This window comes from Cibotium barometz, chromosome 25 (genome assembly GCF_041138505.1).
Source record: "Cibotium barometz isolate CiBa-2024 chromosome 25, ASM4113850v1, whole genome shotgun sequence".
Classification (NCBI taxonomy): Eukaryota; Viridiplantae; Streptophyta; class Polypodiopsida; order Cyatheales; family Cibotiaceae; genus Cibotium; species Cibotium barometz.
Genome location: NC_141070.1, coordinates 56408579 through 56421743, shown reverse-complemented (window position 1 = coordinate 56421743; position 13165 = coordinate 56408579). Strand labels below are relative to the sequence as shown.

The window sequence follows — 13165 nt, the reverse complement described above, 5'->3', positions numbered from 1 at the left end:
CTTTTACACACACACCCACAGGAGAGAGAGAGAGAGAGAGAGAGAGAGAGAGAGAGAGAGAGAGAGAGAGAGAGAGAGAGAGAGAGAGAGAGAGAGAGAGGTGGGAGATCCTTCTCTTTTTCGACAACACTTAGAGGCTCTCATAAGTATGCAAGGATCTCTAACACACTTTCCTTTGTAAAGAACAAGGAAACCATCCTTCACGTCGTCATTGTTCTTGAAGAGGAGTTGGTTCATTCGATGGTACAACTTGATCGCATGGTTTTTAAGCAAGGGAAAGCTTGCTTGCACCATTTTCTTTCCTACATGAAATATGTGGGAAAGCCTTGCATATGTGACCAACCACATATAGGAGTATTCTATTGGCATCTTCCATCCACAATCCCCTAAAGTGAGTTGTCCTTATAGGAGATTTACCCAGTCACCAAGGCACCAAACTATAAGAATTATACTATAAATTCATCCTTGAAGTAGGCCATGACATATAATGTCCACTTTTCATCTTCATGCTTCTTCATTGTTCATAGTTAATAGGATATGCTAGAATATACCTGTTTTGAAGCATCTTGATTTTTGCTCAATTGATTCATAACTAGTGATATTTATAGGATTAATTAATGTGCTAAATAAGAGAATCACGTGCTTAATCACTAATCATGTCCTCCGTTCTATTGCCACTTGGAGCACTTCAACTATGTTCCATTGTCAATCTGTTCACATCATAATCATATACAATATGGAAGCACTCCCCCCTACTACACCTCCCCATGTTCACATCATAATCATATACAATATGGAAGCACTCCCCCCTACTACACCTCCCCAAGCTCTCACTGTAGAAGAAACCTTCCATTGATGCAGTATACATCATCTCCTATGCAATTATACATACTATTTATACTATTGGGGTGTATTATTCCTCCTACGAAAGGTTTAAATTACTTTTGGGGTTAGGATAAAAGGCCAGTTTTGAACCGTAACCCCTAAAAGGGCGCCAAGTGCAATTTTTGAAGCACCATGTCAAGCTACTACGATCTCGACGATCTGCTTGCAGAGGAAGAGGTACAATCTCACTCTCGCGCAAGAAATCTTCTGTGCATCCCAGTAATCTGATGGGTTCTTTGGCTCTGTGTTTTTGCATTGCAGCTTGTCTCTGTTATATTTCGTGTAGCAGCTGATGGAGTCGGGTTGCTGGATCCAAGCTCAGAGGACAACAATGTAAGCTCTCATTGTTATTGAACAAAATCTCACGGAGTAGGGGCATATCATAATCTAGCCCTTGACCTCATAGTTAAAGAGCTCTAAAAGCTATGCACGACTAGAAGAATGTCCGTAGGGAGTCCATGGCTAAGGCTGCAAGGCTTACTGAGGAGGTCCATTGATCGCATGTGTATATTGAAGGCCCATGGGTAAGAGTGCATCTGCAAACACGCAATGCACTTAGGTATTCATGAGTCTGCGTATGTGAACATGCGTGCACATATGCATCCGGAAGTTATGGCTGCATCGGTGCACATATGCATCTTGATTAAGGTGGCATCCGCTGCGAACATGCAATGCTCGTATGCATCTGGAAGGTTCATGAGTAAGGCTTCATCAGTACAGATGGATTATGCATAAGCATTGAACTCTCCATAGCCAAGGCTGCATATGTGAACGTGCAACGCACCACACAGAGTCTTGGTTTGTGTCATGATAATTACGGCACAGATTTGACTTGTGTTGACGAAGATTGTCATGTCTTGGTCAAAGTGCATGTATTTTTTTGAGCTTGGATTTAGTAATCTGGAAGTTTTGAAAATTATCTATGTAGACAATTCTTTTCTTTCACCACACAGAGTTTTGGTTCATGTCATGAAAATCATGGCACAGATTGACTTGTGTTGGCAAATTTTTTTGTCAAGTCTAGGGTAGAAGTGCATGTATTTTTTTGAGCTTTGGATTTAGTATTTTATCATTAGAAATTTTGAAGCTATGACAGTTATCCATGTAGACAATCATTTTCTCTATGAAGGGGTGCTGGACGCATGCAATGCGTAGGATTTTGCATAACTTGTCACTTACATTTTTAATGGATGTACTGGATGGTTTGAAACTATTAGAGAGTGTTCTATGGTGGCTATTATGTAGAACTGCTTTTGGAAATAACAGTGGAGTCAGGACCACATCGAGGAAAAAACTGTTTGCAAAGGACATGGATATACCTCCTTGAGAAAGTCTCCTTGGCAGGACTTGGGAGTGTTAGAATTGATAAAAGATATTTGGACTAACTGTGAATCGGAGCAAGAGATTACCCCTGGTTTCATGTCTTGTCAAATTACCAACTCCACATACATCTGCCATCTACTCCCCATTTGGATTTAGTCTGGTGTGAAGCCAGGAACCTGCGTATCTAGGCTGCCAACTTTGGCCCTTTTCATAAACATGGGTCTTATGAATTTGAAATGTAGCTGGCAGAAACCTAGAAACATGCCCAAGGCAGGATAATTAATTCCTACATAAACCATGTTTGCCTCATGAAAAATGTGCACATCATCACGGTTGCCCACAAGACTTGCAAAAAGAGGCTTCAAGTTGTCCATCCAAGTGCCGAGTCTTAGCAACTTGCCATCGGTAGCATAAGCAGATGCTCTGTGTGCCCAAAAGCTCCAGGTGTATACTTTTTTGAACTAGTGCATGCTGCGAGGCACCATGTGGGTTGTTTCTCTAAAAATTTTAGAGTTCAAGACCTCGTGTCCCTAGTTTTTATGGTTGATGAAAATTCAGTCAGGTCTGTAACGTTGTATCAATAACAAACAAGGGGCCACAGATTGGTGCTCTGAAATTGCTCTAAATAGTACTTTTCTCATGCAGCGACCTTATCTTCTGGTTCTTCCCACCTCTTTGTTGATCCGAGTGCAGAAGAGCAAGATCTGCAGCAGCTGCTGCTGCAAAAGCTCATTGTGCACTCATCGGGTCTTGAGAGGGGACAATTATGGCAAGTGGAAGGATATACACTAATCTTGGTTTGCTGCATGTGAGGGTTGCTACAGGGCTGGGCTGTGTAGGTATATTGCTGTGTGGGCTCGCCCAAGCTTTGGGGGCTCAGGTGTGGCAGGGCTGCTACTATACATTGTTTCCCATTGAATGCGGCCTTCATTAGTGGTAGGCAGATGATACCTGATTCCAAGCTGTTTTTTCAAAGGGGAAGACAAAGACATTAAGCTTACAGTTCATACTAGACATAATATTCTAGTACATCTGCTATGGATAGCTGGGTTAGATTAGTAAGTGCATGTGAGAGCCAATCAAAGGCATAGACTCCAAAGCAGAGTTTGGTTAGACAAGGTCAAACTAGTAAGCACGTTTGAGCCCTCAGTAAAGGAGGGATGCTGATTCTAATGCGAATTAGAGAGAGTATGGACGTGTACCTTAAGCTTGATACACATGAGTTTGTTTAGGGTCATGGCACTCAAGTCTCTCCACCATTTAGTCTGGTTAATGGTACTCCGAAAGTTTGATGGTAGTAGTGAGGAGTTTTGTATCTGGACGTGCTCCATGATCTTTGGTTCCTTCTTTATGGTTTGCAGGTGGAGCAGGGTTCGAAAGTTGATCTGCCACTTTGGCTTGCTCAGGATCTTTTTCAAAGGCAGGCTGCCTTGATCAATCTTCCAAGCTTTTTTAACCAAAGGTATGTAGGTATATATGAGCGCTATCCTTCAGTGTCAGAAAAACGTGCTTTCCAAAGCTATCCAAGCACCTGATTATGTCATTGAACATTTGAGCTCGGTTCTATTGGTGCACCAGCTTGGCCATGTCACAAAAGCTGATGCCCTTGGTTAATGACAGAGTTCGAAAAGAGATGCAAGCTGATCCTGCCTGTGTGGATATCAGGTCCCGGTGTCCTTACTTTTATGAAGTGGGTTGTAAGCTTGTACCATTGTGAGTATATGATGTTGCTTGTCAATTTCATGTGTCAGAGGCATTTTCTTAGCATTACAGGAGATAATCTTTCTTGGCATTTCTATTATCTTGCACTGACGCATGGTTGTTGGCTTAACCATTCGAAGAACAAATGATGCCACCCTAGGGTCCTTCCTATTGTATACCCTCCGTGGGCGCTACAAAGACATCCTCAGCAAGGCTCATAGTGCTGCCGTCTCTACAACACCAAAAGTCATGCAACTTTTGTCAAGGGAAGAAACTTTGTGTAAGTGCGTGTGCTGCCACTCAATTGTGGTCGGTTTCTAATGCCTATGTCATCCTCCTTACCCCAAACCCATTGTGCGTTTTTCATCAATCATTCATAACATGGAATTCTATAAGCACTGCAGCAAAGTCTGTCTGCTCGTGCAAATGCGCATGTGGGTGTTGGTGTCATTCTTTGTGTCTGAGCTTTTTGCTTCTGATATGACTCATTTGTAGGGTCTAGTTAAGGTTTGTCTATGACTTACCTGTTTTGTTTTCCTGTTGGTGTTAGTGTTTCAAGCGGGACGAGAGTCGATGACTGCATTCAAGAAATGGCGGCTTGAAGGAACAAGGATGGAGAGAGCAGCTGTCCTTGGGAAAAAAAGGAAACCCCACGGGGAACTGTGACACTCCTTTGTTTCTCAGCAGCAGAGACCTATGTAAGTCCTTATCTTAGCAGAGGTCTGACTTTGGCTCTATCTGCACAAACTAGCAGATTGGTGAACTACAGACCTTCGAGAGTGTTAACATGTAAAGCTCTCTCGTGCTTCCCCCTTTTTTCTTTCCGCGTGTGAGAGAACTCCTGTAACCATTGGTTGAAAGCATTTGTTATACAATTCACGCAAAATAATGGGAAGATTCCTTTTGTAAGGGACTCCTGAGAGGATGAAAGGCTTCAGCTTTCCATGCCTGTGTTAAGGGTATCTGCTTCATGAAATCTATCACATATGATGTGCTAAGGCCAACTGTTTGTTGACATGCAGCTGAGACGAAGGCACTCTAGGAATATATATGGCGGATTGTCTTGTACTTTATGCCTTGGTAGGCTTTAGGCTTCTAGGCTTTGCTGCATGATTTGTGGTAGCCTGTAGGTGCTCTGCTTCTGTGAAGCTTGTGGGCGTGCAGAAAGTTAATGCACAAAATATGTCAGTACAGTAAGCCTGGCCACACTTCTCCACTTGCTTTGCTTTGTTCTCCTCTTGCCCGCCACTCTTTCCCTTCTCCTTTTCCTTGCCATTCCCCCTCTTTTTTGTGCATTTCCCTCCTGCCCCCACCATTTTACCCCTTTGCTTGCATCTCGTTCTGCTCGCCATACCCCTCTTTGTACATTTCTTTCATACCCACCATTAACCTCCTCGCCGCCTTCTTTGCCACTCGTCTTCTTCTCCCCTCTTGCATTGATAAGCCCCCCTCCTCCTGCCTCTCTTGCTTCTTTGCTTGTGTCAACATACAGGAAAAAAATTTATATGGCTTTTGCCCAAGCCGATCATCCTTCACCCCTACCAGTCGAAAGAACAATCCTTTTCTCTGAAGACAAGCTTACTACGTCACATACAGATTTTGATAAAGAAGTCAAGACCACACTCATTGGAAAGATTTTTTTTTTGGCTCTCATCATTTTTGCTCTTACGCTTCTGACGCTAGGAATTGGATCATGGTGGCACTTCCCACAGAGCTTGCCATGTCATGTCTGCCTACTTGGCAGGGGCTTCTTCTAACCAATTTGTCAAAGGCAACCTCACAAACTCTTCAGAGCAGTCTGTTTCTTGTCAAGACCAGATGATCATGTGATGCTGCAGGACATGGTGGCTATTTATTTAATGGAGATTATGCTATTGTGTCTGTGGACAACTTGGCCACATTGCTAGATAGTGTCCCAAAGCTAGGGGTTGTACTAGGTGACGCAACCTATGCCTCTCGTTGCTCCCAAACCTTTGCTTGTTTGGGGATATACTGTTGATTCACCTATGATCACGTGAAATCCTATTATAGTAGGAGAGCTGTAGACGTTGATGCATCAACTTTGCCAACAATGTGAGACCCCTACCTCTCTATCTATTTAATATCTTGGTATCATAAGTCATACTAAAGATTAACAAAGTAGTCCTGACCAGAGTTTTCATATCGCTCGCTGAAGCTTCGCTCCCCCTGCTCGCGCTTATCTGCACGCCTCCCCCCTCTCCCGCCATCGCGCCTGCTCACCCCCCCCCTCCCCCCCGCCTGCTCTCGCGTCTGCCCCCCTCCCCCGCCTGGCTGTCCAGCGTGCCCCAGCGCTGCAGCGCCCTGCTCCTTCTCCTCTCCTTCGCGTTTTTCTTCAGCGCCCCGCCCCCCCACCTTTTTTTCGCCGCCTTTGCCTTATCTTCCCCCCTGCCCCCTCTTGCGCGCTGTTTCTGCCTCCCCCCTTGGGGTTTTGTTCTCTTCGCCACCTTACCTCCCCCCCCCCTTTTTTCTGATTTTGCCGTCCCTTGGGCTTTTCCCTTTTTTTGGTTTTTTGCCTTCCGCCCTCCCCCTCCGCCCTTGTGTGCAGCTCGGCTCTTGCAGGACTCTCCGCTTCGCTCCGCCTTCGATTTAGCTTCAGACTCTGATGGAGGCTCCTCCCGCCCCACCTCAGAGGGACTCTCCCGCAGCCCCCTTGCCCGCCCCTGAGGATACCCCCATCAGGCTGTCTCTTTCGCTAGAAGAGGAAGCGAGCCTCACCGCAGAGGTGGAACGCCTCCAGGCACATTCCACCATTTGTCGTATAGTCGGCACTCGCCCCAGCAGAGGGGAGATCCGGGATCTTCTCGAGGCTCGCCTTCTTGCAGATGTGGGCAAGATCTTGGACGTTCAGCTACTGGGCCGTGGTCATTACCAGATCGAGTTCGAGATTGCCCAGAGCGTGGCCAAGGTCCTAGCCATGAATCCCCTAGACATCAGGGGTGCTCGGGCATTCTTCAGACCTTGGCAGCATGGCTTTGACCCAGCAGCGGCCGAGCAGGGAGAGCGTCTTTTCCATGTTACAGTTTGCTTCCCTGGACTCTGCCGTGAGTACTTGCCGCTCCTTTCTAGGCTGGGAGCATTGGTGGGTTCGATGCTAGAGACTGGCCCCACAGCGTTGCTGGGCTACCTTCCGTCAGAGTTTTGGTTCCGGACATCTCCTCCCTTCCGAAGGTCATTTAGCTACCGAGGATAGGGAGGGATGGATTGATCAGAGAGTGGAGTTCTCGGGGCTCTCGAACCAGTGCTTTATTTGTAGGCAGGTCGGCCATTTGGCCAAGGCTTGTCTACGCAGGAGACTCCGACCCCCACCGCAGCAGCAGGCCCCTGATGGCCTGCCCACAGATGCGGCTCGGTAGGCAGCCTTCGGGACACGTGCTCAGGCCACAGAGACCTCGGAGTGGTAGCCTGGACAGGGGCGCCGTCGAGGGAGACAGCCACAGCAGCACGCCCAGAGACCGATGCAGCCGCAGCCTCAGTCTCAGCACCATTGGGTTTCTGTGAGGAACAGCTTTGCTCCCCTACAGGAGGAGACCCTTGCGACGATTGAGGACCAAGAGATGCCAGCACCCCCTCCTTCACCCCCCCCACCCCCATCCCCCCTTGCCGCCTTGCTTCCACCTTCGCCGCCTCCTGCCCCCGCTCCGGTTTCGGCAGCGGCTCCTTCTCCACCCCCCTCGCCCCCCCTCCTCCCCCCTCGCCCGCCTTAGTTCCCCGGGAGGCCCGGGCAGTCCCCTGGCGTTCACCTGCAGTCCGGAGGGCTCTGAGCTCCGATCTTGATCGAGCACCGCAGAGGAGACTTACCATGCCGATTCGGGCTTCACGGATATCATCTATTCGCAGTCGGCTGAGTTGCCTCGGCACTAGACAGCGCTTGGAGGCTTTGATTACTCCTTCACACGGCTTTTTGGAGCAGAGGGCCCCCATGAGCCAGCACCCATCCGAGTTCATGTAGTGATACCTCCGACCCGCGGGGAGGAGGCACTTGACTCAGCGGTGGCCTTCTCGTTCCCTCTCTGTGGCCCATGCGACCGAGAGTGGACTTTGGAGCTCGCTCTTAGCACTTTGAAGACTCAGGCAATTGAGTTTTCCCACCATGTGAGCGATCTGGAGGTGACAGATGTGATAGGCCGACTATGGGAGTTGGCTCATTTTTTCTTGGATCTTGGGAGTGTGGATGCCTCAGGGATTCGCCATTTGGTCGTTCGCATAGTGGCAGACTTAGCACGCGACCTTGGATATGTATGCATACACGAGGTTGCTCTCTCTGAGCGAGAGGCAGTCGCCATGGGACACAGTCCCACTGGCGCGCTTGATCTGTGATTCTTGCAGCACATCGGGTGGGCAGATTCGTAGCCGCTCGGATGGGGACTATTCTCCATCCAAGCCGCTTGCGAGCGAAGGTCTGTCGTACGGTTGAGACAGCATCCACCTCAACAGGTTATCCATGAGGATCATCTCATGGAATGTACAGGGCCTCGGTGGAGCACATTACATACGCTATCGTGGTTGCTTGAGGCAGGAGTTGCAGAGATGCCTAGTTGGTGGCAGTATTGATATTTTGATGATGCAGGAGCACCACTTGGGTGAGAGCAGGATCTGGAGATATGGTTCGGTGATGCCTGGTAGATGGGACACCTTTTGGTCTGTAGGGTTCGGCCCTTTGGGTGGACAGGGAGGAGTATGCATGGTCATTGCAGATGTATGGTGGCAGGCCATTGTGGATCGAGGGATCATTGTGCTTGGTAGAGCATAGTATGTCATTCTGAGGATACATGATGAGCTCTTGGGCGTGCTTAATGTCTATGCGCCCAACCATGCTAGTGCCAGAGCAAAGTTCTGGACCCAGGTTACGGATGCATTGCCAAAGGCCGCACATTGGTGTGTCGGGGGAGACTTCAACATGCTTGAGGACCCGGCCGATAGGGTGGGAGGCAGTCATGTTACAGTGCACGGCACGGAGCTTGCAGCTTGGGAGTGATTTTGCATGTCACTGAGGATCACTGATGCATGGCAGCATGGAGCCTTCTCCCGCTCTCAAGACAGTCTTAGTTTCTCTCGGTCGGATCGCCGACAAGGAGGGACTAATCTATCATGGATTGATCGCTTTTATGTGGGCGACTGGTTAGTGGAGCGAGAGGGCTCCGTTGGCATTCTCGTTGGCACCTCATTTTCAGACCATGCGCCAGTTATTTTGACACTTGAGGAGAGGACACAGGAGCCCAGCCTGCAGTTGAGGATCCCAGAGAGGGTACTTACAGATCCTAGTCTCGCTGAGGACATTGAGAGGATCTGGCATGATAGTCAGTGCTTTGACTAGGATGCAGCAAGCCAGTGTGCCCAAGGACTCATCGCGCTTAGCTCTTTTCTGCACGCGGCAGCTTTGATACGGTTGAGAGAGACTCGCGAGCGGGAGCATCGGCTGAGACGCAGCCTTGCTTCGCTCCAGCGCCTTCAGGAGCAGCAGCTTGCATGTGAGTGGGTGGCGTCCCAGCTGAGCCAGGCACGCCAGGAGGTTAGAGAGGCGGAGGAGTAGAGACATGAGTTTTACTATCGCGGCCAGGCCTCTTAGTGGACGTAGCTTGGTGATAGAGTGATTGGGGAGTTTTTTGAGATCACTGGACCCCGCCATGCTCGAGCAGGAGTCCGTCAGCTCGGGAGGCCGGACGGATCGGTAGCTACTGAGCCCGGGGAGATCAGAGCCATTGCCACTGGTTTCTATAGAGACTTACTTTCAGTGGAGCCAGCCACATTGAGACTCGGGATGCTTGTAGATAGACTGTGTGGGCCCATGTGCAGAGGAGGGTCACAGATCGTATACGTACAGTTCTGGGTGAGCCTCTTTCAAAGGTTGAGCTTGCTGAGGCCTTGAGGGTCCTGTCGCGCCATAGTTGCTCAGGGGAGGACGGATTGACGCCTGCCTTTTTTATGCGCTATTGGGACCTTTTGGGGCCAGGCCTCCGCAGGGGCTTTCAGTATGTTTTGGACACTGGGGTGATGCCACAGAGCTTTTCAAAGGGCTTGATCTTTCTTATCCCCAAGGGGGAGGGAGTATCAGATGATATTCGGCATTGGGGACCTATTACGATCCTCAATACTGTCTACAAGGTCTTAGCAAAGGCCTTGAGTTTTAGGATCCAGCCCTTCCTGGGGGAGTTGATTCATGCTACCCAGACAGGATTCGTCAAGGAGCGTAGTATCCTTGACAACATTTTCACCTTCTGGGAGGCGACGGCCCGAGCTAGATTTCTTGGAGAGGACTTGGTCGTGATGCTTCTCGATTTTGAGAAGGCATACGATAGAGTCGATTGGGGTTTTTTAGAGGGCACTATGCTTCGTTTGGGCTTTGAGCCAGGTTGGATTAGAGGGGTGGCGGCTCTGTATTCCACAGCTCGTAGCCAGGTGTTGATTGCAGGAGGACGGGGGTCGAGTTTTGAGCTGACCAGATCAGTCCGACAGGGATGTCCTCTCGCTACGTTTCTATTTCTCTTCTTTGTTGAGGCTATGAGTATGTATTTGACGGTAGAGGAGGTTGGTTTGAGAGGACTCCAACTTCCAGTCTGGGGGGAGAACCTGCTTGAGGTTGAGTTTGCTGATGACACGAGCTTATTTTTGCATGGCCATGAGGCCAATCTTCTTCGGGCAGAGCAGCCGCTTCAGGTTTTTAGTGCAGCTTCGGGAGCATTGATCAATTGGCGCAAGACAGTGGCCTTTTGGATCAGTAGCGCTCCCACTCCGGCATGGAGCCCAGACCCCGGTTTTAGATGGATTCCTCCTGGCACAGCAGTGCGATATTTGGGATGCCAGATTGGACTAGATTTGTCACCTGAGCAGCAGATTGCCTCGCTTCTTCTGAGCATTCGGAAGAAGCTTTCGTATTGGAGTACAGCTCGGCTATCCTTGGTTGGGAGGGTGGTGGTGGTGGTGGCAAATCAGGTGCTTTTAGTAACCATGTGGTACATTACGTCTTGCTGGATCTTCTCGAGTTCTTGCATCAACCAGGTACAGAGGCTGATCAGGAACTTTCTTTGGTCCGGGCGGGACGGTCAACCAGCTCGGGCAAAGGTTGCTTGGGCAGTTATTACACTTTCGTTGGCCCAGGGAGGCTTGGGCATTATAGATCCAGTCGACTAGAGTAGAGCCTTATTAGAGTAGAGCCTTGTACTACTAAAAGCACGTCTCTCGGCTAACTCCCTACGGAGATCTAAGCTGGTCTTTTCTTGTTCAAGACTTCTAAGTTGGGCTTGTGCTTCTCTCATTATTTCCTCAATCTTTAGCTATCTAGAAGTGGGAAAGTATACTTCCCCCATTCTTTGGGAACTTATAGGATCACTTTATATTCTTGGAGTGTTTTGTACCATGGGTTGAGGGTTTCTTATCATCCCTGGTGATGGTTCCTCCCTTAATTATTGTCCTGTACTTCCAAGTCTCTCCAGTCATGACTTCTCAGTCCAATCTCGATGGTTGTCCCTTGGCAACATGTAGAGCTTTCCTTTCAGGCTCATGTCCATATCCTAGGATTCCTTAGGCTAAGCCCATAAACCCTCTAGATAGTGTTGGAGAGGAAGTGTCCTTCCCCCCCCTACCACTTTCTCTTTTAGAGGAATTCAACCTGTGCAAGGCAAACACACTCCTTTGTGTACTGACCATGCGAGTTGACCCTAAGCTTCTCTGGTAGGAGGATGTTGGTTGGTTAGATGCACTATTGTCAGGGACGATGTCGTCACCACAATGCCTTCCCAACTGTAAGTGCATGAAATAGTTTTAACTAGCCAAAATTTTAGAATTGCACACTTGGAAACTTTTCTCTGGTGTCAGAAAGCCCGTATAGGAACATCCCTCAGCACTTCTATTGTTGATTCTAAAGATATCAGTTGATGTGATTTTGCAGGGCTTAAGAATCACGGTCGTGATTCTCTGTAGAATCAGGGTGATGATCTTTACCCAAACAAGTCTAAGAATTGTTCAAAATATTTCCTTGATACTCCTAGTCAATTGTTGTAGTGTTTATCTTATCAAATGGATGGTCAAGTTCTATCATTATGATTTTTGGTGATGTGGTAATCACAGCATGATCGGTGATCACATGCTTATTTCTTAAGCATGATTCTTGATGTGGCAAGTCACGCACTATGATTTTAGGAACATGATTGATGACGTATTAATCATGGATGTGAACATTATTCATCACGAATTGTGATTCTTAATCGTGATTTATGACATGGCAATCACGAGCATGATTGATAATAATCATAGGCCATGATTCGTTATCTGTGATCACGATTGGATAAGATAGAATCTTTTAAAAATAGGGTGTATTTAATGCATAGTTCCCAAAATAGGGTGTATTTAATGCACAGTTCCCAAAAATTCTGAAACAAATAAGTTTGTTTAAAAATCACATCATGCACGAAAATCATGGCTGTGATTTTACAATCTGCACCAGAATCATAGCGGCATGATTCTGTACATGCTGACTAGAAATCAATGATTCAGGGATGCAAATCTTAATTTTTTGAGTTCATATTTTCTAGTTTGACCCCTTGCAACATGAACAATCCAATGATAACAAGCAATTAAATCAATCGCTCTTAATTTTTTTGATTTATCAAGATTTTGGAAAATGCAGCAAATGGGTGTTCCATGCACAATCAGTTCTCACCATCATGAAAGTGTTGATGTGAATGATTATTTTCTAAATTTCAAACAATGCAAATAATAACTTCAAATGCTAAAACAATGTAAAAAAACATTTTTCATCTCTTTTTTCCTCTTCACAGTCTTATCCACAGATTCTCTTCTCTACCAAACACACAGCTTTAAATAGCCATATTTAAGGGAAAATAGACTTTTATGAAGACGCAAGGGAGTGCAAATAGAGTAGAAAATACCGATGTTTCCTTGGCAGTGGCACCAAAAATGTTACTGGCTACACCATCCCTCTCCTAGTGCAATGGACAATGCTCACCTTAACTTGTGTGGTGGGGAACTTGCCAGTGTCCAAGCTTGTATCTCGGTAGACTCCAAACTTTGCTAGTGGTGGATAGCACCGCTCTCTTGCCTCCTCCTCAAGATGTCACCATGAGGTTGCCATTCTTTATACAAGGACATTCTCTCCTCTCTACTCTTACACTTAAGGATACAAGCATGAAAGGAACATGCACCAAGAATTCACTCTCTCTCCTCTCAACTCTCTCTCACACACAACATAGAGAAGCAAGAGAGTAAGGGGATAAGACTA

General features: G+C 47.4%; 1 protein-coding gene across 2 annotated transcripts; it reads left to right on the top strand.

Annotated features, from left to right (window-relative positions):
* Positions 1-956: 956 nt before the first annotated feature.
* Positions 957-4886, top strand: LOC147624766 (DNA replication complex GINS protein PSF3-like). 2 transcript variants are annotated; one of them, XM_086820021.1, is made up of 6 exons: positions 957-1062; positions 1147-1218; positions 3570-3670; positions 3787-3921; positions 4050-4189; positions 4460-4886. In XM_086820021.1, the coding sequence occupies exons 1-6, from the start codon at positions 1018-1020 to the stop codon at positions 4573-4575; spliced, it is 609 nt and encodes a 202-aa protein (XP_086676147.1). In that variant the 5' UTR covers positions 957-1017; the 3' UTR covers positions 4576-4886. The 2 variants fall into 2 exon arrangements, with proteins under 2 accessions (XP_086676147.1, XP_086676148.1); XM_086820022.1 differs by having other exon boundaries at positions 3829-3921; positions 4460-4881.
* Positions 4887-13165: the final 8279 nt, after the last annotated feature.

Bases quoted from the DNA above. Each gene is read 5' to 3' on its own strand.
- LOC147624766 (XM_086820021.1), top strand. From the start codon at position 1,018: ATGTCAAGCTACTACGATCTCGACGATCTGCTTGCAGAGGAAGAG. The intron at 3,922-4,049 runs GTGAGTATATGA...AACCATTCGAAG, and splicing joins GGTTGTAAGCTTGTACCATT to AACAAATGATGCCACCCTAG. The intron at 4,190-4,459 runs GTAAGTGCGTGT...TGTTGGTGTTAG, and splicing joins GTCAAGGGAAGAAACTTTGT to TGTTTCAAGCGGGACGAGAG.